A 21,745-nucleotide genomic window follows, 5' to 3' on the forward strand; every position below is an offset into this window, starting at 1 on the left:
TAGGGAATATTTAACTTGGATGCCCTGTAGCTATTAACTTTGATTGCTTTTGGAAAGTACAGAAGCATTCATGTTGATCTTCTATTAGAACCATAGTTTTTGCATGTGCATCCTCCTTAGACGGTGGTTTATTGGGGACAGGGAGAGAGAGTAAAGAAGAGAAGAGCCGAAATTCCACCCAGTACTAATCTCTTTCTTCATATTGCCTGGCCATCTGAATTTAGTCCAATTTAAAGCTTTCATATGACCTTGTGGCTTTCTGACAACTTTGATCTTTCCAATATGAATTTCTTTTCCTTGCAGCAAAACATCCAACCATGGCTCTTGCAAGTTTGAATAAGACGATTGGACTTCAGAAAAAGACTGACTTCATTAGGAATATTTGTATATTAGCCCATGTGGACCATGGTAAGAGACACCTACGTTATGAACCGCATATCACACAAATCCCTTGACAAATACTCCAGCAGTCTTAAACAGGCTTTGTGTTATGGAATAACTGCTCTGTAATGCAGTTGTGTATTAAATAACTCATCTCTGACAACTTGCTACATGGGTGTGTAAGAAAACCCCTAATAGATTGATTAAAGGGAGGAGATATGCCTTCATGGGAGGATGGCTTTAATGTTTAATCTTAAATATAAGGGCTTGTTTTTCATTTTTGTTTGGTGTACTACTTTTCATTACCCTTTCTTCCCCCAGGCAAGACAACTTTAGCTGACTGCCTTATTTCTAGCAATGGAATAATCTCTAGCAGATTAGCAGGCAAGGTACAATTTAAACATTTCCAGTATATTATCCAGAATATTTTTTCCTATCCACATTTTCTCGCACTTAAGAAAAGTCTCTGAAAAATGTGAATACAGATTATTCTGTGTTGTTGTTTTTTTACTATCCATATAGCTGAGATACTTGGATAGCCGAGAAGATGAGCAGATTCGAGGAATTACAATGAAATCAAGTGCAATTTCATTACATTTTGGAAAAGGTAATATAGTTAGCACATTCTGTATGTGCATTTGAACTGTGAAGTTTTGGTTGTTGAAATGTAGTGCTGAAATAAAGTGTAAAGACTTGGATGGAATCTAAAATACTGATTATTTTTTATTAAGCTACCTGTGGGAAGGCTCAGTTCAGGTGCAATGTTAAACCGTGGTTTAGTGTTATGAGCTTGAGGAGACCTGAGCCTCAGGTTTGTGTGTTTTCCCCCTTGAAGATGGAAGAGAAGAAAACGTTTCTATTTTTGCAGTTTGGAGCAAATAGCACTTTCCTATTACATCCGAATGCAGGAAACTAAGCTTTATTCAAACCATGATCATGGTGGTTATTGAACGTACTCCAGTTAGAACAGAGCATTGTTCCTATATTCAGATGTAATTGGGAGCTGAGGTTTGTTCCAAATAAAAAATGTGGAAGCTTTAATCTTCCTCCCCAGTTCATGAAGAAGGGGAGAGAGAATAGTGCTTTAGCTTGAGGTTCACACCTGCTCATCTTAGTACTAAACCATGGTTTCATGTTAAATCGGAGCTGATCCTAAATATGTTTTAAGTGAGCAAACACGCTTTTAAAATGCTTGCTTTTAAAACACTTTTTCCTTTGGTTCTAGATGGTCAGGAGTATCTGATCAACCTAATCGACTCCCCTGGCCATGTGGACTTCTCTTCAGAAGTGTCCACAGCTGTCAGACTCTGTGATGGATGCATCATTGTGGTAGATGCCGTGGAAGGAGTCTGCCCGCAGGTAATGAGGAAAACCTACTTCAGATAGAGGGAAAATAAATTAAAATCTTCTCATTCGGACATACCACCGTTCGACTAGTACATGGCATCATCAGCTAATTTTTAGAATGCATTGGTAATTTAAAATGCAGGGTTGTGTGCAAGATGGTGTTCAGAATATGTGGTAAAGGAGAGGGAGGTGAATCCAAGAATATATTTTTGTTTGCCCTGTAATATTAGTGTACTGGTAGTAATTGACATACGGATGTCTGTATCAATGTATCTTCCAAGAGGAAAATGGTCATACTCTAGACCAGGGGTCCCCAGACTTACCGCGCAGTGGGCCGGTGCCCGCCGCGCCGACCGCGCGGCGGGCCGGAGGGTAGGGGAGTGCGCGCGCAGCGGGCCGGAGGGCGGGGGAGTGCGCGCCCGTGCGCATGCGCACACGCGCCCGTGCGGGGAAAAAATCGCCGAAAATCGCTTGTGCGCATGCGTATTGGCCTCCCCCGACCCGGAAGTGCATCGGAAATGACCTCTTCTGGGTCGGGAGAGGCCCATACGCATGCACACAAAGGATTTTCGGCGAATTTTTGCCGATTCTTTAGATCGTCGCCGCGCCGCGCGCCGCAAGAGCGGGCGGCGGCAGCGGGCGTCGGGGGTCGTCGCGGGCCGGATTGGGAGGCCGAATGGGCCGCATCCGGCCCGGGGGCCGTAGTTTGGGTCCCCTGCTCTAGACTTCAGTCAGGATTTGCAAAATGAACCAAACATGGTTTAATTTTAACCACCATTGGCGATCCTTGTGCATAATGCTGAAGCAGTATTTGTATTATGCGTATGGGGGAGGGAGCCGGGAGTTTGCATGAAGAATGCAGGTTTGGAAGAAAGGTTCATACAACCCAGATTCCTAACCAAGGGTCGGTTACCAGGCCAGAGTCATGCAGTAGCTCATATTTTTCTCAGCTGTTTTGTGGCACTGTGTCAATATACTTGTTTTCCTTTGCACTAGACTCATGCAGTTTTGCGGCAGGCTTGGCTAGAAAATATTCGTCCCGTTCTGGTGATTAATAAAATAGATCGCCTCATAATGGAGCTCAAGTTTACCCCTCAGGAAGCATATTCTCACCTTAAGAATATCTTGGAACAGGTATGAGAGTTCTGAATAGCTTGCTTATTTGTAATCGGCAAAAGTTGTAGAATGAAAAGAACAGCAAGTCAACTATAGGCATTGTGCATTCCTATTTGGACTACTTCAGCCTTCTCCAAACTTCAGATGGACTACAACTGTCAGTGGCACCAGCCAAAACATCTAGAGGGCACCAGAAAGGGAGAAGGCTGCATTACTGCAATATGCTCTGAAGGAAAGTATTTTCAAAAACTTCAGAAGTTCAAGAACACAGCTGCCTAGTTATTAAATGGTGTCTGTCACAAACAACATATTCCACCAAGTCTGAAGCAGCTCCACTGCCTTATTGTTAGCATTCTGGTCAAATCGATCAGCCCAAATAGTCTGGAACGAGAATACCTCAGGCATTATGTAAGTAGTTTTTAACTAGTGTCCTTAGGGTAGCTACATCTGGTTCCTTAAGGGCCATATCTCAGTTTGCTTTTCCTCTCTAGATTGGACCCATGGTGTGAGGATTAAAGTTTTACTCCTTGTACCACTTTCCACTGAAATTCACTTATTTGCTAAAGAAAGAGACAACGCTTTTCCTCATTGGTTAGAAATACCTTAACTGTAATGTGCAGCTTGGCTCTTATGGATTATCTTTTCCTATCTGCTGTTTCCCATGTGCTCTGGGCCATCAGATGAGGCTCTGCTCTTGAGTACCCTGCTAAAACACCCAAGTATGAGGAATACGATCTTCTGAAGGAATATATAGCTCTGGGAATGCTCAGCAGACCAGCTTATTCATGATTTTAGCAAAATGGCAAAAGCAGCTCAGGTTCCAGAGAACCTCTGGGATGATTGCCTGAAATAATAATAAATAATAATAATAAATTGATATTTATTTATTTATACCCCGCCCATGGATTATTTTGTTTGTTTTAATTTTGATAGTGTAACTGCTGTCTGAAATGGTTTTTAATAATTATTGTATTTTTGGTATTTTGGTGGGCATAAACATTTGTTTTAGGAATTCTGCTTGTAAGCTGCCTTTAAATCCTCTTTAGGGGCAGGAAGGTAGGATATTATGAAAATAAACTGGAATGTCTCTCTAGGTGAATGCAATCACTGCAACACTCTTCACTTCGAAAGTTCTTGAAGAAAGGGCGGAGAAAGAAATGGAAACTCAGTTGACTTCTGATTCTTCACATGGTGACCAGGTTTATGACTGGAGTGCAGGCTTGGAATTTTCTGATGATTCCCAGCTTTACTTTTCACCTGATCAGGGGAACGTGGTATTTGCCAGTGCAATTGATGGCTGGGGATTTGGGTGAGTTTATAGATGCTTATTAGTAATTTGATCATATATTTTCATCAAGGTAGTTGAAGTTTTCAGTTTTGTCTTTGTATACATCTTCCTTGCAGTGCAGACTAAATTTGCGGTGGGGGTGGGGGTTCGGAGCTTAATCATTTAATAGAGAGTTGTAAAAATAAATAAATACACAGGTGAGTGGATGGTTCCATCTAGAGAGTGTTGCTGCACTGAAGATTCCCAGTCTGCTTCCGTTCTAAGAACTACTTAAGTGTGGCCTTTCTAACAGATGAGAATTCATAAGAGGAAGCATTCCTTCAGATGCCTTCTGTCTAGACTGCTTCAAGAGTTCTTAAAAGTTGAGTTGTGGCCAGAAGCATACTGTTGAACACTTATGTGTATTTCAGTGGGGCTGCTTCTACCTTGGGTACTTAAAATTGCAAATAGGTGTAAACCTTAGACCCCCCAAAAAGAATAAAACTGCCAAAAAAATCATCTGCTATTCACCCTTGAAATGCTTGTTCAACCTCCTAATAGTCAGTTGCATGCTGGTGGGGGAACACATAAATGGGCTTAGGACCCATCTGTTCAAGGCATTTTAATGTTGTTAAATCTGATTATTATTATTATTATTGTTGTTGTTGTTATTTCGTTTCTAAACCGCTTTATATTTTTAAGAAAAATCTCAGAGCGGTTTACAGCATATTAAACCTCAATAAAACAATGCAGAATCAAACATTTCTGAAGAAAGTCAAATATAAAGTACACAGTCAAAGCAACACAATTAACAGGAAACCAAAATACCATCTCAAAAATTTCAAAATAAAACACTGATCAGTGTTAACATTTTTTTTGCTGATCATGTTTTTGTCAAAAAGCACTGGGTGGCGGCCTCTCTGAGGTATGTTTTGAAGCATTCCCAAATATTGCCACACTTAAGAGAAAAATTTGGGACTCGAGAAATCTAGAAATGAAAATTTAGGCCTTCCGTCCAGGTCAGACCGGTGCAAAACTGATTATTTCCATGTCAAAATGCAAACTTCCTACTCAGCCATATTTTTCAGGGAAGCAAGCACAGGCAATTTGACAGATTTTATTGTCATTCCCACCAAGATTCATCTCTGGTCTCATTTTGCACTCTGCACAGGCTCTGTGAGGCCAGCAACCCCGGCTTTACTGCCTCCCATTTGTCTGCATCTTTGAGCTGCTTCCTAGTTTACCCGGCAATTGTGTTTGCCGCTGCTCTGGCTGCAGAAGCATTTCCCGCAGCAGACATGTAAAGCAGGAAGGGCAGGCACATCTCGACTTGAAAACACAGTTTGAGCTGTAGCCTGTCAGGCTCCCCGTGTGCAACGGTGAGCATTTAAGAGCATTCATCTTCACTTCACACGTTTTTGCTTCAGGGAATGACTTTGTAGCACCAGGATAGCTACAGCCAAGGCAGTTGTAACATTAAATGTTAAGCAGCTCCTCCTTATATGCACAGAAGTGGGATGTAGATGACCAGAAATTGAAATCTTGTCTCCAGTTCTCTTGCTGTTCATGCTGGGGAAGAGAGGATGAAAGAAGCTTTGGTCTTGCAGGTGCATAGGAAACGGGAGGGTGGATGGAATGGATGAGACCAATAGTGGGTCCAAGGGTCAAGAAGGTGGTTTCTGCATGTGCTGTAGAAGGAAGCGAGGGGCAGGTGGGGCTCTTGAACCTGGGAAGGTAGCCCATCTAGGAGAAGAAAAATCTTTTCCTAAACCAGGCACCCCCAAACTTGGCCCTCCAGATGTTTTGGGACTACAACTCCCATCATCCCTAGCTAACAGGACCAGTGGTCAGGGATGGTGGGGGGCCAAGTTTGGGGATGCCTGGCCTAAACCTCTGCTGCCTTGTGGGCTATGTTCGGGAGAAGAAAAGGCTATGGAGTAAACCCTATACAAATCCGGAAAAATAAAAGAAAAACTTAGTGATCAACTTAATAGTCTGAACAGAAATTGTATCAAAATAGAATGCTGATGCTTTGTTCGGAGATGATTTGGTTAAGAGGTTGGTATAAATTCTGATGCTAAAATTACTCATTTAATTTTGATTTGGAACTCATTTACAAATAGCTGGAGTTTATTTGTAGCTTTCTGGAATAAGAGTTTTGGACAAAACATAGCTGATGCATACTATCGTGCTGATATTCTTTTTAAAAAACCTAATTGTTGCACTGCTTTTCAAGAAAACATTCTTCCCAAGCTACATATCAAACATACAGTAGAATGCAATTTAAAATCTTATAAAGCAACAGAAAATTTCTAAAACAGTACCCAACAACTGGAAGCTAAAAGGACCACACTATAAAATGATCAAAATATGACCAAAATACTACACACTTAACTTAGTTGGTTAAAAGTGTAGTTAAGTGGTAGACCTTTAAAGCCTGTTTAAAACCTGCAAGGGATGGGGCTTTTCTGATGTCCCAGTGGAATCACATTATGCAATAGTGGATTCCACTGTTGAAAATGCCTCCTTCTGTGTGTTTGCCTTATGTTAGCAGACCCCATTGAGTTCAACAGGGCTCAGTCCTTCTTTACTGGGTACAGCATTGCCGATTTCTTGTTTTGATCTTATTTATATGTTGAGATAAAAGGTCACAAAAAGTGTTCAGTCTGATTTGTCATCTGGTGTTGTATTATTTATGTTAGGGTTGCCATACGTCCAGAATTTTCTGGACATAGCTGGTATTCGGTCCTCGTAAACAGTGCCTGGGTGGAAATGTCTGGGGAAATCTGAGCATATGGCAACCCATGTTGGAAGTGTCGATTTTGGCGAATTTCATTATAAATTGCTCCAAAAAGAATCACTTTTTCTTCTGAGATTTTGCAAAGCTCAATAACTTTGCTCAAAAAAGCTCAACAACTATTGTGTCCGGAATTTCATTTTGAAATATGGCAACCCTAATTTTTGTGGTGGCTCATTCATACAAGTAAGTCATGATGGCTTCTGTCATCAGGTGATGACCATTCATGAATGAACTCCTCTACCTACAGTGGGGTCAGGAACTTGAGGCATGCGTGCTGATGTTTGTTCTTTCACTAGAGTGTTCTGAGACATCTGACTCAAAACATGCCAATTGTTCTCACTGTCACAGCAAGGATGCTATGTGAGCATCTGGTCTGCAGACAGAATACAGCTACACTTGTCAAATGTGTAAAATGATTGCTATGTAGGTTGAAGCAGATGCCTTCTTTTGAAAAGTGCTTTAGTTTTGGTACGTTTGGGTAAAAAAAAAATATTTTTGCTTATTACCCAGCATCGAGCATTTTGCCAAGCTGTATAGCCAGAAGATTGGAATCAAATCTTCAGTATTGCTGAAAACCCTGTGGGGAGATTATTATCTAAATACAAAAGCTAAGAAGATCATGAAAACCGACCAGGTGAGTTCACTGGCGTATAATTTGGGCTTAATTTTCTTTTTTCCCTACAAGAAAAGTCACTTGCCAGCAACTGAGTATGCAGTGTTGCTACTTTCCCCAGATCTGAACAATTTTGTTTTTAATCTTGACCACCCCGGTCAAGCAAATATTTAGTATATTGCAGCTGCTATGATGATTCTCGATATAACTCACCAATGTACATTTACAACCTCGGATCTCTGCCACTTCATTCTACGGCATCTGTAGATTCTGGACCTTAGATTCTGTAACCAATGCTTATATCTTATTTATGCAAACCTAAGATTCATTCCGGGATACGGGTAGCGCTGTGGGTTAAACCACAGAGCTTAGGGCTTGCCAATCAGAAGGTCGGCGGTTCGAATCCCCGCAACGGGGTGAGCTCCCGTTGCTCGGTCCCAGCTCCTGCCTACCTAGCAGTTCGAAAGCACGTCAAAGTGCAAATAAATACATAGGTACCGCTACAGCAGGAAGGTAAACGGCGTTTCCATGTGTTGCTCTGGTTCGCCAGAAATGGCTTTGTCCTGCTGGCCACATGACCTGGAAGCTGTATGCCGGCTCCCTCGGCCAATAACGCGAGATGAGCGCCGCAACCCCAGAATCTGTCACGACTGGACCTAATGGTCAGGGGTCCCTTTACCTTTAAGATTCAATCCAGTTCACTGTGATCACATAATCTGTGTGTGGAAGGTGCAAAATGTGTTCCTTGGGTGAACAAGCCTCCCATTGCCTGTAATGGTTTGATGCAATGCCTTGCAAGCACTCAGGGCAGTGTTGGGTGTAGTTACCACTGCAATAGGTGATTGGAATGATCAAAGCTGACAAACGATTGGACAGAGATGTGGGTGCAAATCCTTGCATGCTGCTGTACTTGAAGATTTTTCATTTCAGGGATGAAAGAACAGATTGGTAGATTGCTCTTGTTGCAACTGAACTGCGGTAGGTGATAGGATGGAGAAGCAACATCCAAAAAACAATTATTGATAATCTGGAATATTGCAAGCATGATACTGTTATGAGGAGTCTTGGGTGGGTGGGTGGGGGTTAGACTATATGGCTGAGTCCCTCTTCTAATTCCTGGATCCAACATGGATTCCATTGCTGGAATACCCAGGCCAGCCTGGTAACCCCTGCTAAGCATGGGTTGTTAAAGTAACAAAGGGAGTGGCTCTGAGCCAGAGGGCAAATGGGTGGGCCTCCCTCCCTCCCTCAACTGTCTGTTAGTTAGACCTTATAGTGAATCCTCAACCTATGGGTCCAAATGTGGGTGTTACCCCTGTAATTGTCTGAATTGAACTCCCCCCTGTGTTATGAAGGACATCCTAAGTTTGCCTTACCACTTTCTTCTAGTTGAAAGGAAAGAAGCCTTTGTTTGTGCATCTGGTGCTGGAAAACATATGGAGCCTCTATGAAGCAGTTACAAACAGGTAAACAAAAAACATCCCCGAGTCTCATTTTCTTGATGGCAGAGGTGGGGAATGCCAATTCAGATCTCAGTTTTCATAGCAGGCATGGGGTTTGTTGTTTATGCTAAATGCCCTTGTTGCTCAACTGCATTATCGGGTCATTTCTAAGTGAAGGAAGGTGAGCTTCTACATGACAACAGAAACAGGCTGGTTTGCCCAAAGGTCTTCTCTGTGTGTTTTGTTTTTGTTTTTAAGATGATCAGTTGTAGTGCTGTAATTGCATGGTGTATGCTTTCTTTGTAGAGACAAGGAGAAAATGGATAAAATAGTCTCCTCCCTGGGATTGAAAATTGGTGCCCGTGAAATGCGCCACACAGATCCGAAGGTTCAGCTTAATGCCATTTGCAGCCAGTGGCTCCCAATATCGGAGGCCGTTCTCTGTATCCTTAAGGAAATAGCTTTTTACCATTTACTAAAAGCTTATACTGTCTCATGCACTAGAGCTTAGTCCACCAGTTTGTGGGAGGGAGGTGGGGTTTGGAGAATTGAATACAGGCAATGTCCTGTGTTCCTTATACTGAGTCAAACCATTGATCCATCTAGCTCAGTATTGCTTATGTTGACGGGGTTTCAGACAGGGGACATTGCCAACCCTACCTGGAGATGCGGGGGGATGACTGGGAACCTTCTGTATGCAAAGCAGAGGCTATGAGCTACGGCCCTTCCCCTAGTATTGTCCATCAGCCCCAGTAGCTTCCTGCCTGCTTCAGGCAACTCATAGTCAACTTGCAGTGTGGAGGGAGTTGAGCTTACAGTCAAGAACGCCCAACCACTGCCAGAGAGACTTGAGATCCTCTTCTGTTCCTACTCCCCATGCTTCCTAGTGCCTCCAAGAATCTATCCCCTCGAACACTTTAGATACGGTTGATTTTTGCGTCATTAAGCAAGTCTTGGCTTTGGGCAAACCCCTGTCCAAGGTCTGTATTTTGATTTTACTGCATACTAGCCTATAGTTTCTCAACAGCCTGCTATCTTTATCCTGCCTTCTAAACGTTTATATCCTTAGCACCGTGCTTTAAGCCATGGTCTGTAGTAAACTCCCTAGTCCTCTCGATATCACAGCTGAGAGAGTGGAAAAACTGTTGTGCTTTGGAGCTAAAACATTTGATTCTCTACCACAAGAAACTCAAGACCTGAAAGACGGTAAGTAAATTTTGGCAAGTTGCTACTTAAGTCCTGTTCAGATGAGTCTCATTTTTTAAAAAAAGTCCATAAACCCTGGTGTCTCCTAATTGAAAAACTAAATTTCCTAAAAGATGTTTTGGTTTTAAATCTGGGCAGAATTCAGCTTTCTGCATCCATGCTGAAAGTTGGCTCAGAAGCACAGGCTGACATCTCATACAATTCTCCCTCCTTGATTCACTCACTAACTTGTTATTTAACAAATAACATATAAAGCCAGGGACTTTCTCATCAGACCATGGGAAAACATGTAACTCTCTCGTTTTATGTTTGCTTAGCGTTTATGAAATGCAGCAGTGAAGAAACTGCCCCAGTCATTGTCTTTGTTTCCAAAATGTTTGCAGTGGATGCTAAGACATTGCCACAGAACAAGCCAAGGTGAGACAATGATGCCATTTGATCTCCTCCTGCTCAATGGCATTAGACGCTAATTCACAGTATACAAGTCTAGATTGCTTCTGATCTGCGCCTGGTAAAATTATTTGCCCTTATCTGAAACTAAGTCAACTGTTTTCAAGAAAGAGTTGGTAAATGCAGACTTGTTCAACATTTTATTTGTGGTTTAAAGAAGAAATGCTTCGTCAAAGAGTTAACAGTTATGGCGAACATACGGACATTGTATCTAGGTGAATTACAAACTTAAACTGGTATATCTATAGCTTGCTCAAACGATATAAGTTAATTTTAATTTTGTTTTCATTTTATGTGGAGAAGCTACGGATTCTTCCAGGCGCTTTTGTAAGCTTTTTTGACAACTTTCTGTTTCCATGTAAACTTCAGAAGTTGTTCCTCTTTTACCCCTTCACCTTTATACCTCTCCTAGATAGAAAGGAATTATTGCAATAAAACATCCTGCATGCAAGTAAATACAGAATCTCATCATGCAATTATTAAATAGTATGTGAATGCAGGATATTCCAGTGTAATTGTTGCTTTCTGCAGAGGAGGAGCCTCTTGAACTCAGTTGGGTAAAGACTTGATGACAGTAGAAAAACTGCGAAGGAAGGAGGGAGGCTTTGTACCTACAGTAAAAAGGCCACTACTTGATGTCTACATGCCTCATCTCCCAAACATGGCTTGCTGTAAACATTGCTTGGACCATTCCACCAGTGAGCACTCCAGATTGCTACTTGTGCCATTGGGGCTCTGAAAGTGACTGAACTGTATCCAGTTAGATGGGGTGCCGTGGTCAGTATTAGGAACTCCTATGGGCTTGATTATTATTATTATTTTGCAGCCTAATTTAAGAGACACAATAATTTTTGGCTTGAAGCAGCACTGGGTATTTAGACCACTAGATGGTGGTATTCAGCTGTCTGTAAGTGGACTTCAATGTATTTTTATAGCGACAATCGTAGATTTTGCTTCTACTTCTGCAAATCGGCAGCAGGAGTTTATGAATAAGAGTGAAATTAGGTTGAGTCAGGTGCTTCTTCCTGGGTTCATGATCATGAGGTGGCAAGCAGTGGGGGTGGATTACAGCACTAAAAAGTATTTTAAATGCCCTGATAGTTCTGTGTTGGTGTATAACGCTGATAACGCCAAGGTTGCAGGTTTGATCCCCGTATGGGACAAATGCATATTCCTGCATTGCAGGGGGTTGGACTAGATGATCCTCAGGGTCCCTTTCAATTCTACAATTCTATTCTTTTTTATTGAGTTTTTTATATTAAAAAGCAAATGGATGAATGCATCTATTGTCTCCACTTTCAATTCATAGTCTTTTTCACAGTTCGTTTACGTTTGGTGAGAGATATTTTTGCCATAGACATCTTGCAGTTGGGGCAGAAGGAAGAGGGATGGGGATACTCTTATTTCATTTTATTGTCTATTCTTAGTGTGGGTGGGTTGTGTCAGCATTACATGGGTGGGTCTTTTATTTGTGTATTTAATTATTTTTGTTGATATTGCGAGAGGTTAGGGCTTCCCGAGCTTGGGTGGTTGTGTTTAGTTGATTGTGGTGTGGCTTATTTGTATGAGGGAGGCAGGCTAGGTTGTTGGGTCAGGTTAGCTATATTGATTTTTATGTTCTTAAAGGGGACAGGTCATTGTCCTGTTGCGCTGCGTATGTAATAAAGGGGAACTACACTGTGGTAAAGGCATCCTCCATAGCTTGTCCCCGTGCTGGTTTGAGTTTGTTGATTAACTTTTCTAGTATGGCAGTTTCCCATACGTTTTGGTACCAGTGGTTTATGTTCACTCCTGATAGGTCCTTCCACTGTCTAGTTATGATATTTCTAGCTGTTGAAAGTAAGTGACTTATGAGTTCCTCGTAGTGTGTGTTGTTGTCCTGGAAGATATTTAATAGGGCGAGTTCTGGAGTTGCTTCTGTTACCTGTTTTGTTGTTTTGGGAATTTCCTGGAGCACTAATATCCAGAAGGATTGGACTTTGGGGCATTCCCACCACCTGTGGAGGTATGTGCCTATTGCGGTGCGACGTCTCCAGCATTCTATGATTCTGTGTGGAAAGAGAACATAGAGAGGTAGCTGATATGCAAGTCTCAAGTTCTGACTTGGTGAGCTTTCATTGGTGTTAAGCTAAGAATACCGTATTCACTCACATAATACATTCTGAAAGGTTTCTTCCTTTGCTTTCAGGCCCAAACTGATGTGCCTTGCACCTGGAAGATTCATTAATAGATCACTTTAGTAGATAGCTGTGACAAGTGTCACTTGGCATCCTGAAGCATGGGTAGGGAGCCTGTGGACCTCCAGATATTGTTGGACTCCAGCTTCCATCAGACCGAGCCAGCATGGCAGATGGTCAGGTTGATGGGAGTTGTAGTCCTATAGCATCTGGAGGGCCACAGATTAACCACCCTTGACTTAAGTGGGATTCACATCCTTAAATGACACAGATGTCTCTTACAGAGAGTAGCTGGAGCGTTACATCCTGTTAACTGTTAACAATCCAGGTAGTAAAAAGAAAGTTTTAGAAGTACTGTACTTTATATTTAATATGGTGTTACTTTATATGTATACTGTGTTTCTTTCTTTCTTTTTTTGCACTGTGTATCAAGTCACATTTCTTGCAATAGCTGTTCCCTTTAAACCAGCTATAGCTGCCTAAATTCATTTTATTTTAATAATAGCTTGATTTCCTCCCCCCCCCCACGCACACCTCCAAGTTTCTCCCCGCCCCCATCTGCTTGATTTCATTGGGTGACTTAAGCACGTGTGTGATTCTCTCATCAGTTGAAATTAGTGGGATTCCAAGTGCTTACTGTACCTTTGGCAGGATCATGCTCATAGTTGGCACTAAATGCTTTTTTAATGATTAGATGGTCATTGTTCTTCGCTGTCTTTAAGAGTTACCTGCTTGCTAAGACATGGAGGCAGAGGCGCTCTGGGTTGGCTTTGTCTGACAGTAATCTATACTGCATAGATAACTTTTTCCTGCAACTCCAAAGAGCTTGGGAAATTCAAAGGCTTTCTTTCCCCCTTTTATGCCAGGAACTTCTCAGCATGGCTCTTTGAATGCCTCCTCAGTGAAGCCTTTGGCTTAACCCTTCATCCTTCAACCTCGGAATCGCGTTTCTGCATACCTGTCCTCTGATGCCCTTTGTATTTCCCTCCCCTTCCACTCCCCCCCCCAGGTCTTCCTTACTGTTTGAAATAAGATCATAAGCTTTTTGTTGCTAGGACCTGCTTTTTTAAAGAGCAGGCGGCTGGATCAGACTAAAGGTCCACCTGGTCCAGACTCCATCTTCCCTGCAGCAGCCGACCATATGCCCTGTGGAAGCTCACAAGCGGGGCATGAAAGCAATAAGCTCTCTCCTGTTACTGTTGCTCTTTGGAGACAGTGGTGCACTGCCTCTCAATCGTGAGGGTGCTTAATAATCATAGAATCATAGGATTGTAGAGTTGGAAGGGACCCCGAGGGTCTCTAGTCCATGGCAGATGGCCTTCCAAACTCTGCTTTAAAATCTCTTATGTCGTGGATGCTTTAGTTGAGATTCCTCCATCGCAGGGGGTAGTTCCTACTGTCCCGAGTGCAATAGGTCTATAGTCTTCATGGGTGGTGGTGGTGTCTGTCTGTCTGTCTGTCCCTTCCCCCCCCTTCTCCCCCTACTCCTCTATTACACTTTTGGCATTCAATGCCCATCACTCCTGCCTGGTTTGAAGGAGGGAAAGTCAAGAGACGGCTCCTAAAACGGTCCTTTGCTCTAGCAGAGACAAATAGATGAGCTTCTTGACAGGCGTTGCTGGAAATGGTTTTTATAGTTCTCTGCCCTTTTCCTTGTGGTGTTTTATGGCTGGCTTTATTGTGACACAAAAAGCAATCTCGTAAGCCACTCGAGGAGGTTTGGCTGGAGAGCTGGGTACAAATCCTAAAAACAAGTAAATAGAATTATCCTGAAGATTTCACAACAGGTTTCCCCCCCCTCCTTTGTCTGCCTAAATCCTACTTCTTCAAGCAGAACTTGCCACGAAATTGTTGCTTCCCTATTCAGTTCTGCATGTTCTTGCTTCCTTTTGTTTTTCAGCTAGCAGCTTATTTACATGTCTTCAGCTCAAAGGCTTGTGTGTGTGTGTGTGTATGTGTTTCATCCCTTAACTCGCTTGTTTTTACAATCTCCTATTCCCCGAAGGATGTTTTTTTAAAGTGATCTGTAAGCTACACAGCCTCTGTGTCAAGTAGCAACTTTCCAAATGTGTGTCATCAAATGAAAGTAAATGGTTTTTTTATAGCTCCCAAAGATCTCTGCGCTATCTTCTGAATAAATACCGACATGAATTTGTATCAAAGCGCTCTGTGCATTGTAGTGCAGCCCAGTCCCTTGGCTGTGAATTGTTCTTCATTGGTGGTTTAAGTTGACCCTGAGCAGCTCCACCTATTATGGGGCAAGGACAATGTTCAGCAGCACATCCTGTCAGAACTGCAGGGCGGTATTTGTGGATAGCACCTACTTATGAAATTAACAAAGTGGGGTCTCTGAAGAGGAAGGGAACCATTTATTGCAGCTGCTTTGATGTGCAGCCTTTGTTTGCAGGGAAGACAAATCTACACATGGATCCAACCAACACACGTGGAATAAATTTTAAACCGGAGGCAGTCTTTGAATAGTCCAGTGGCTACTAAACAATTGAGAAGGAAATATCCCTGAGCCACTTTTAATTTTTACCCTTACATAAGTAGAAGCTATTTTCTTCACATGCTAATTGTAGTTGAAACTGAAGCATGCCGTTTCTTTTTTTAATTGAGAATTCCAATAAGTTATTATAAAGCAATTAAACTAATGACTGGTGCTGTACAATAAGGACAGCTCATCGTTGGAATGATATCCAGGTGGCTGATTTTTAGCTTCCTACTGCATACATTTCCTGCCAGCAGTTGGCCAGAATATCTGACTTGCATTTTTTAAAAAAATTACTCATCTTTTAATGTGTGGCAAATGGAAAGGCTACTTACTTTCTTTTTTTAATTCTGCTGCTCTAGAGAAACCCCAACAGCAGCCAGGAAAACTTCCATGATGATGTCACTATGCTAAGGATATAAGATATAATCCCAACTGGGTGGTGGTGAAGCTCACTTTAATGAAATGCCATACTCCTCCAATTGAGGATGTGATGAATTTGTTGAAATGCCACCAGTATAAGCAGAGGCAATTGTCTTCCTTGATTGCTCAGATTTATATTGTTTCACAAGCCTGTCAGGATACTTTCTGAACTGTTCTTGAGAAACTGCAAAGGTGGCATCTGCTGTTCAGAAAAGCTTTTCCATATATATATATATATATATATATATATATATATATATATATATATACACACACACATATATATGTTGTTTCAAATGATACATAGGCCTCTGTCACAAGACGAAATAGCCCAAAGACGTGATCTTGTAAGGCAACGGCATGCTGAGAGGTTAGCGGCAAATCAGGCACAGGAGTTGGCACAAGAGAAGATTGGAGGAAATGCAGTGGACCAAGTTCTAAAGACAGGTGAGATAAAATGCATGCTAGGGAAGGTTTGGTGGATGTGTTTGATTCACGATCAGTGATGAAGTGCTGCTGCTTTTGTCATAAATCAAGCGTGGCAGATCAGTCTATGGGCGAGATCCAGTCCACCAAACCTTTGCCTCTAGCCTTCCCAGCCAGATTTGGGGCAAAGAGTACAGAATACCCATGGATTTTCACCCCAGTAGTGGCACTGGGCTGGATAGAGAAGACCCATATCTCTCCTGACCCCTGCTCACCAGATGATTGAACTGGTGAACAGATGAAAGGAGTGTGGTGGAGCTGCCAAGGAGTGTGGTGGAGTCTCCTTCTTTGGAGGTCCTTAAGCAGAGGCTTGACAGCCATCTGTCAGGAATGCTTTGATGGTGTTTCCTGCTTGGCAGGGGGTTGGACTGGATGGCGCTTGTGATCTCTTCCAACTATGATTCTATGAAAGGCATTTGGATTCAAATATGCTGCCATTTTTATCCTTTTGATTGGATATTGGCATAAGCTTGGTTTGTTGCATTAATGGCTGCATATTACTGTAACCAGTCTTGAGTGCAAGATGAAGCCGAATAGAAATAGAGAAATGAATGTTTGCACCTCAACCCTTCCTTAGGCGATGATCAACCACCTACAAGTCAAATGGAGACAATGACCCTGGCTGCTGCAAAACGGGAAGCCGAAAATAAGGACGCCTTTGTGGCTTTTGCAAGGGTGTTCAGTGGAGTTGTGAGAAGGGGACAAAAGCTCTTTGTTCTTGGACCAAAATATGATCCTGCTGAGTCGCTGCACAAGGTAAGCCCCTTTTCCTTATCTCACAAAGTGTGCTTTTGAAAAGTTCAATCTCCTACCCCACCCAGAGATGGACAACGTTTGGCACTTGGGGAGGTGGGTTGGTGGATGGAAACAGATCTGGCCCTGTGCCTTCAGCTGCTGATCACACTCAACGTTTTTTGCATGTGTGGCATCCCAACTTCTGTCTCATTTGGCTCTTATTTGGGTCTGTTTGGAGCAAACATGAACCCAACCAGCCACACTCTCCTTTTGTCTTGGGCATTAGCAAGAAAGTTTCCTATAATTTAGCTTGGCATTGCCTCTTCGGGGAAATAATAATAATTGGGGGATTTGTGGTATTCCATTTTCTTTACTTCTGAGAACCTTGTAATCAAGCTTTCTCTTGCATCTTAGAATGTAAAAGAAGAAAGTGTTCTTGTTTATTTTTAAAGTTGCCTTTTGGTTTTTTTCCCAGAAAAATGTGTCAAGAATTTTTATTCTAGAACAGTATCCATTACTGAGTGGCTCTTTTCTCTCCCCTTCCCCATGTTAATTTCCTTATTTATGTGGAATTTGTATGCACTTAATTGTAAAAACCTCCAAGTGGTGTACATATAATAAAATATACAGTGGAACCTCGTGTTACATACCGTCCTCCTTATGAACGCTGCGGGATACGGGCTCCGCTAACCCGGAGGTACGGTAGATGCTCCCAGTTGCGAAATTTGCCCTGGGATGTGAGCGGAAGTCGCACATCGTTAGCAGCAGGAGGCGCCATTAACGAAAGCGCACCTCAGGTTATGAACGGTTTCGGCTTAAGAATGGACCTCCGGAACAAATTAAGTTCGTAACCGGAGGTACCACTGTACATAAGAATTATTGCTGAAATTAAGAGTTGAAGACTAGTCTGCCCTAGCTACGGTAATCAAGATATAAATAAAATCAGCAATCAAAGTACATTATAAAATTAAATTACATACATTTCAATTTGGCCACAGCTTCCTGTAGGATGTTCTGCTGCTGATAACCTGCCTTCAGTGCCTCATTTGACTTGCTGCACTATAGAAGATCTCTACTTATTGATGGGGAGAGGACTTGAGGAGTTACACGAGGTGCCTTCAGGGAACGTGCTGGGTGAGCATACTTTTAATTGTTTTCATTTTGTCCTCCGGTGCCACCACATATAAAAGATGCATTTCTTGAAACGTGCTTGCCATTGCGCCAGTGATGGGCAACATCCTTATTTCTGAAGAAAGCATTTGAAAACACTTTTATTTATTAAATTCTGTACCGCCCTTTGGCCAGAACAGCTCCCCATAGTATAGTTTACAGGGACCCAAAAATAATAAAATCCATCTAGTTAAAAGACAACATAAAGGAAATGACAATATGAAGTAAGAACCAGCAGTTTGATGCCACCAGTAATCTGGACACCAGTAATCTGGAAGAGAATGAGAAGGGACTCCAGGGGTCATCGGATCGTATGATGTGGCCTTTCTTGCCCCTGTCATGATCACACCATTGGATCATCCAGCCCAGCTTTCTCCAAGCTGCTGCCCTCCCGATACTTTGGACTTAAGCTCTCATCATCCTTGACGGTTGATCATGTTGGTGTCCAACAACATATTCTTAGGTAACGCTTATTCTGTTTCACCGACTGCCATCAGTTATTGGATGTGGGATCTTTGCCTTGCAAATCTTGTGCTTTACCACTGAACAAGGCATGCAGAAAACCCAAATTTCAAGGATCTTTAGCAGCTGGGCTGGGACTCTTGAGGAGAACCAATGCTAGCCAGAAAAGACAGTGCTGAACTAGATTGACCAGTTGTTTGGCTCCGTATAAGGCAACTTTGTATGGCTGTTCTCCTTAGTCTGAGTCTTTCTTAAAGCAAGAATACACCCAGACCTATTCTTCTGAACCTTCCAACTCTGAAAAGTGGATAGAAATGACTTTGCTATCATTTGTAACTTTGTGAATTGCTCAACTATGTGACTCTTCAGTATCCTGTGATGTGTGTGTTTTCATTTTTTGCACCGTGAACAAAGCTCAGTGCCTGAGAAGTTCTGTATAGCCATTAACCACAGAGGAATTGGAGAGTTTTCTAAATTTGGTTAGATTTTAGCACATGCACTGGTGGTGACATTCAAGTAGATATCAGTTCTTAACATATTTAAAATATGCTGTGTTTTTTATGACCAACATTAATATTACATATTTCTAGAAATAGATATTTATCTCCTAAAAGATGTGGGAAACTAAATTTCCCCTCCATGGTAAATTTTTGTTTACCATGGAAACTTACAATCCCTTCCAGATGTCTTTCCCTAACTCATTTGATTTTAAAATGCTGCCTCAGAAGCCATGTGATATTCATTTCTTTTCATCAACGTTGGTAAAATGACAAATATCGGCAGAGCTCTGTTTTATCAAAACTGGTTTTGATTAAGCATTTTGGGATAACTTTTCTTGCCTTTTAAAATAAATTTCCTGTGTCCTGATTTCTTGTATGTTTAGTTTCCACGATGGCTTAGATCTGTAACTTAGTTTTGTAAAACCTGATAAATGACAGATTCTTCTTACTTGATTCTCCAAAATGCCAAGTTTTTAAAGGCTGAGCCTTAATTTTACATTGCATGCCTGCACATGTTTACCTTGCCGCACTGAATGCAATTGGACTTACTCCGTGTGTGTGTGTGTGTGTGTGTGTGTGTGTGTGTGTGTGTGTGTGTGTGCCTGCAGGTTTAGTTGCTTTAAAAGAGGTTGTCTAGCACCACACCATGGAAGCTCTCAACAATATGCATCATCCAAATATAAACATCACTGGCTTAGGTGTAATTAACCCCAGATTTATCTTATGGTTGGTATGATTTTTATTGAGAGCTTTGTGGTAAGATAAATTTGATTTATACACACACACACACACACAGAGAGAGAGAGAGAGAGAGAGAGTAAAAGGTTGCTTAGGGGCCTATGGTACTTGAAGCCTGTATCTGTTCTGAGTCCTGTCGTGATCAATGTCTGAAATTGTTCAACTACCACAGTGAGGAAGAAACTACTGTACCACTTTATATTGCAGGTGGGAAATCACATTTTTGAATGCTTCCCTATGTAAAAAAGCATCAGGGAGAAGAGAGTGGATTAATTTTTGTGTGTTTTGCATGGGGGAAGAAGAGGTATTTTAAAAATGGTATCTCCTGTCTGCAGTTGTCAGTGTTATAGTTCAAAATTCTAACATCTCAATCTTCCACATCTCTAGACTAGACTTGAAAGGTGCCAGTTTCAGCTACAAAGATGCAGTGTTTTTCATTGGATAGGAAGAGTTTTTAAAAATACGCTCCTGCAAAATATCATACCCACAGCTATCACTTCATTCAGTAATGCCCCTGACAAATGTAATTTTTGTACAGCAGCTAGCATTTTAAATGTCGGTAAATAATTTGTAATTGACAGGGGATTTCATTCTCCATCTTTTGTTCTGATAAATTTGCCACAAGCTTCAAGTAAAGCAGAAGTTGATAGGGCGGTAAGAGGCAGGGGACCCTATTTGTACTAAGCTGAGATTCTTTGAAAGCAAAACTAAACTCAGCAGACTTCTTCTTGGGCAGGCAGCGGGCGGCAGCATGTGCTTTGCTTGGTCTTGTGAGCTAAGCCAAGCTTTAGCACTGTGCACAAACATGCCCAGAGAGGTGAAGGAAACACTTAAATATGGTTGTGTAGAAGCAATTCCTAGGGCTGGCTCTTGTGTGCAAAAATTGTTGCTGATCTGCAGCAGCCACAGTTGTGGATGGGCTAATTCGCACATCACAATCTCCACCCAAGTGCAGAAGTAACTGTAGATGGCTTTGGGCGCCACACCTGATGCTTGTCTTTTTAAATGTTGTGAACCAGCTGCAAGCCTCTGTGGTTTGATAGGTTCAGCTTTTAACACAATTTAATGCCAGAAAGAAAGAAAGAAAGAAAGAAAGAAAGAAAGAAAGAAAGAAAGAAAGAAACTAGGCCATTTGAACAAACAAATGCCATGCAGTTGGCAATTTGGTTCAGGGAGAGATGCCAAACATCTTTGCCCGAGGTGCATGTGTATATTAAATAGTCTTCTAAATGTAAACCATCTGTAAGTAGTGGATTTTTTCCCCAAGAGGAATTAAAAGCCAACCAGTGAACTTTGGGAAGCTTACTGCTGATCTGGTATCAGATTTTGAATAGAAACATTTGTTTTTCATTGTGTTTTAATATTATTTGGGTCTTGTATTCTATGGGTTATAAGGGATCCAAAGCAGTTTCTAATTTTAATTTCTTTCTCATAAGGTATGTTGTAACCTTTGAGTGGTGTTTTTGTATAGAAAGCCTGCATCTCCTTTCTCCATCTGCCAAATGATATTCTCTTTTTCTTATACACAGATTTCACAATCAACCATATAAAGCAACTTTTCCCAACCTGGCGCCCTTCAGTTTTGGTCAGTTACAGCTCCCATTAGTCCCAGCCAGCAGTGCAGCTATGATGTCTAGGGCTGATGAGAATTTAGTGCACAGCATCTGTAAGGCCCCAGGTTGTTGGCAAAGGCTGCAGTAGGGTGTGGCAACCTTGGGAACTGGCTTTATCTACTTAAAACAAAAAATGCTAGACTTCATACTCATGGAAAAAAAGCTTGAAAATGTGCAGATGCCCATTGAAGGGCTCCTTAGAGCTTCCATTAATGAGGGATGGCTCCATATACATTCATTTTTCACATACGTATCTGCCTTGTACAGCTCTGCTACCCCTGCTCCATTACTTGCCTCCTCCTTTGCCCTTTCCCACCAGCCATTGCCA

The 21,745-nt window shown here is 41.9% G+C and overlaps 1 protein-coding gene across 2 annotated transcripts in view; it reads left to right on the forward strand.

Moving 5' to 3' along the window:
- EFL1 (elongation factor like GTPase 1) overlaps positions 1-21,745 on the forward strand; it is a 60,062-nt gene that overhangs the window by 1,229 nt on the left and 37,088 nt on the right. For both annotated transcript variants that reach the window (XM_035130833.3, XM_035130835.3), the window contains exons 2-15: positions 304-408; positions 703-770; positions 904-988; positions 1,607-1,740; positions 2,725-2,862; positions 3,939-4,153; positions 7,422-7,545; positions 8,914-8,990; positions 9,273-9,409; positions 10,050-10,172; positions 10,490-10,589; positions 16,021-16,160; positions 16,777-16,955; positions 17,933-18,068. In XM_035130833.3, the coding sequence (XP_034986724.3) occupies positions 318-408; positions 703-770; positions 904-988; positions 1,607-1,740; positions 2,725-2,862; positions 3,939-4,153; positions 7,422-7,545; positions 8,914-8,990; positions 9,273-9,409; positions 10,050-10,172; positions 10,490-10,589; positions 16,021-16,160; positions 16,777-16,955; positions 17,933-18,068 (1,747 nt within the window). In that variant the 5' untranslated portion in view covers positions 304-317. The remainder of the gene's footprint in view (positions 1-303; positions 409-702; positions 771-903; positions 989-1,606; positions 1,741-2,724; positions 2,863-3,938; positions 4,154-7,421; positions 7,546-8,913; positions 8,991-9,272; positions 9,410-10,049; positions 10,173-10,489; positions 10,590-16,020; positions 16,161-16,776; positions 16,956-17,932; positions 18,069-21,745) is intronic.

This window comes from Zootoca vivipara, chromosome 13, assembly GCF_965207765.1.
Source record: "Zootoca vivipara chromosome 13, rZooViv2.hap1.1, whole genome shotgun sequence".
NCBI classification, from domain to species: domain Eukaryota; kingdom Metazoa; phylum Chordata; class Lepidosauria; order Squamata; family Lacertidae; genus Zootoca; species Zootoca vivipara.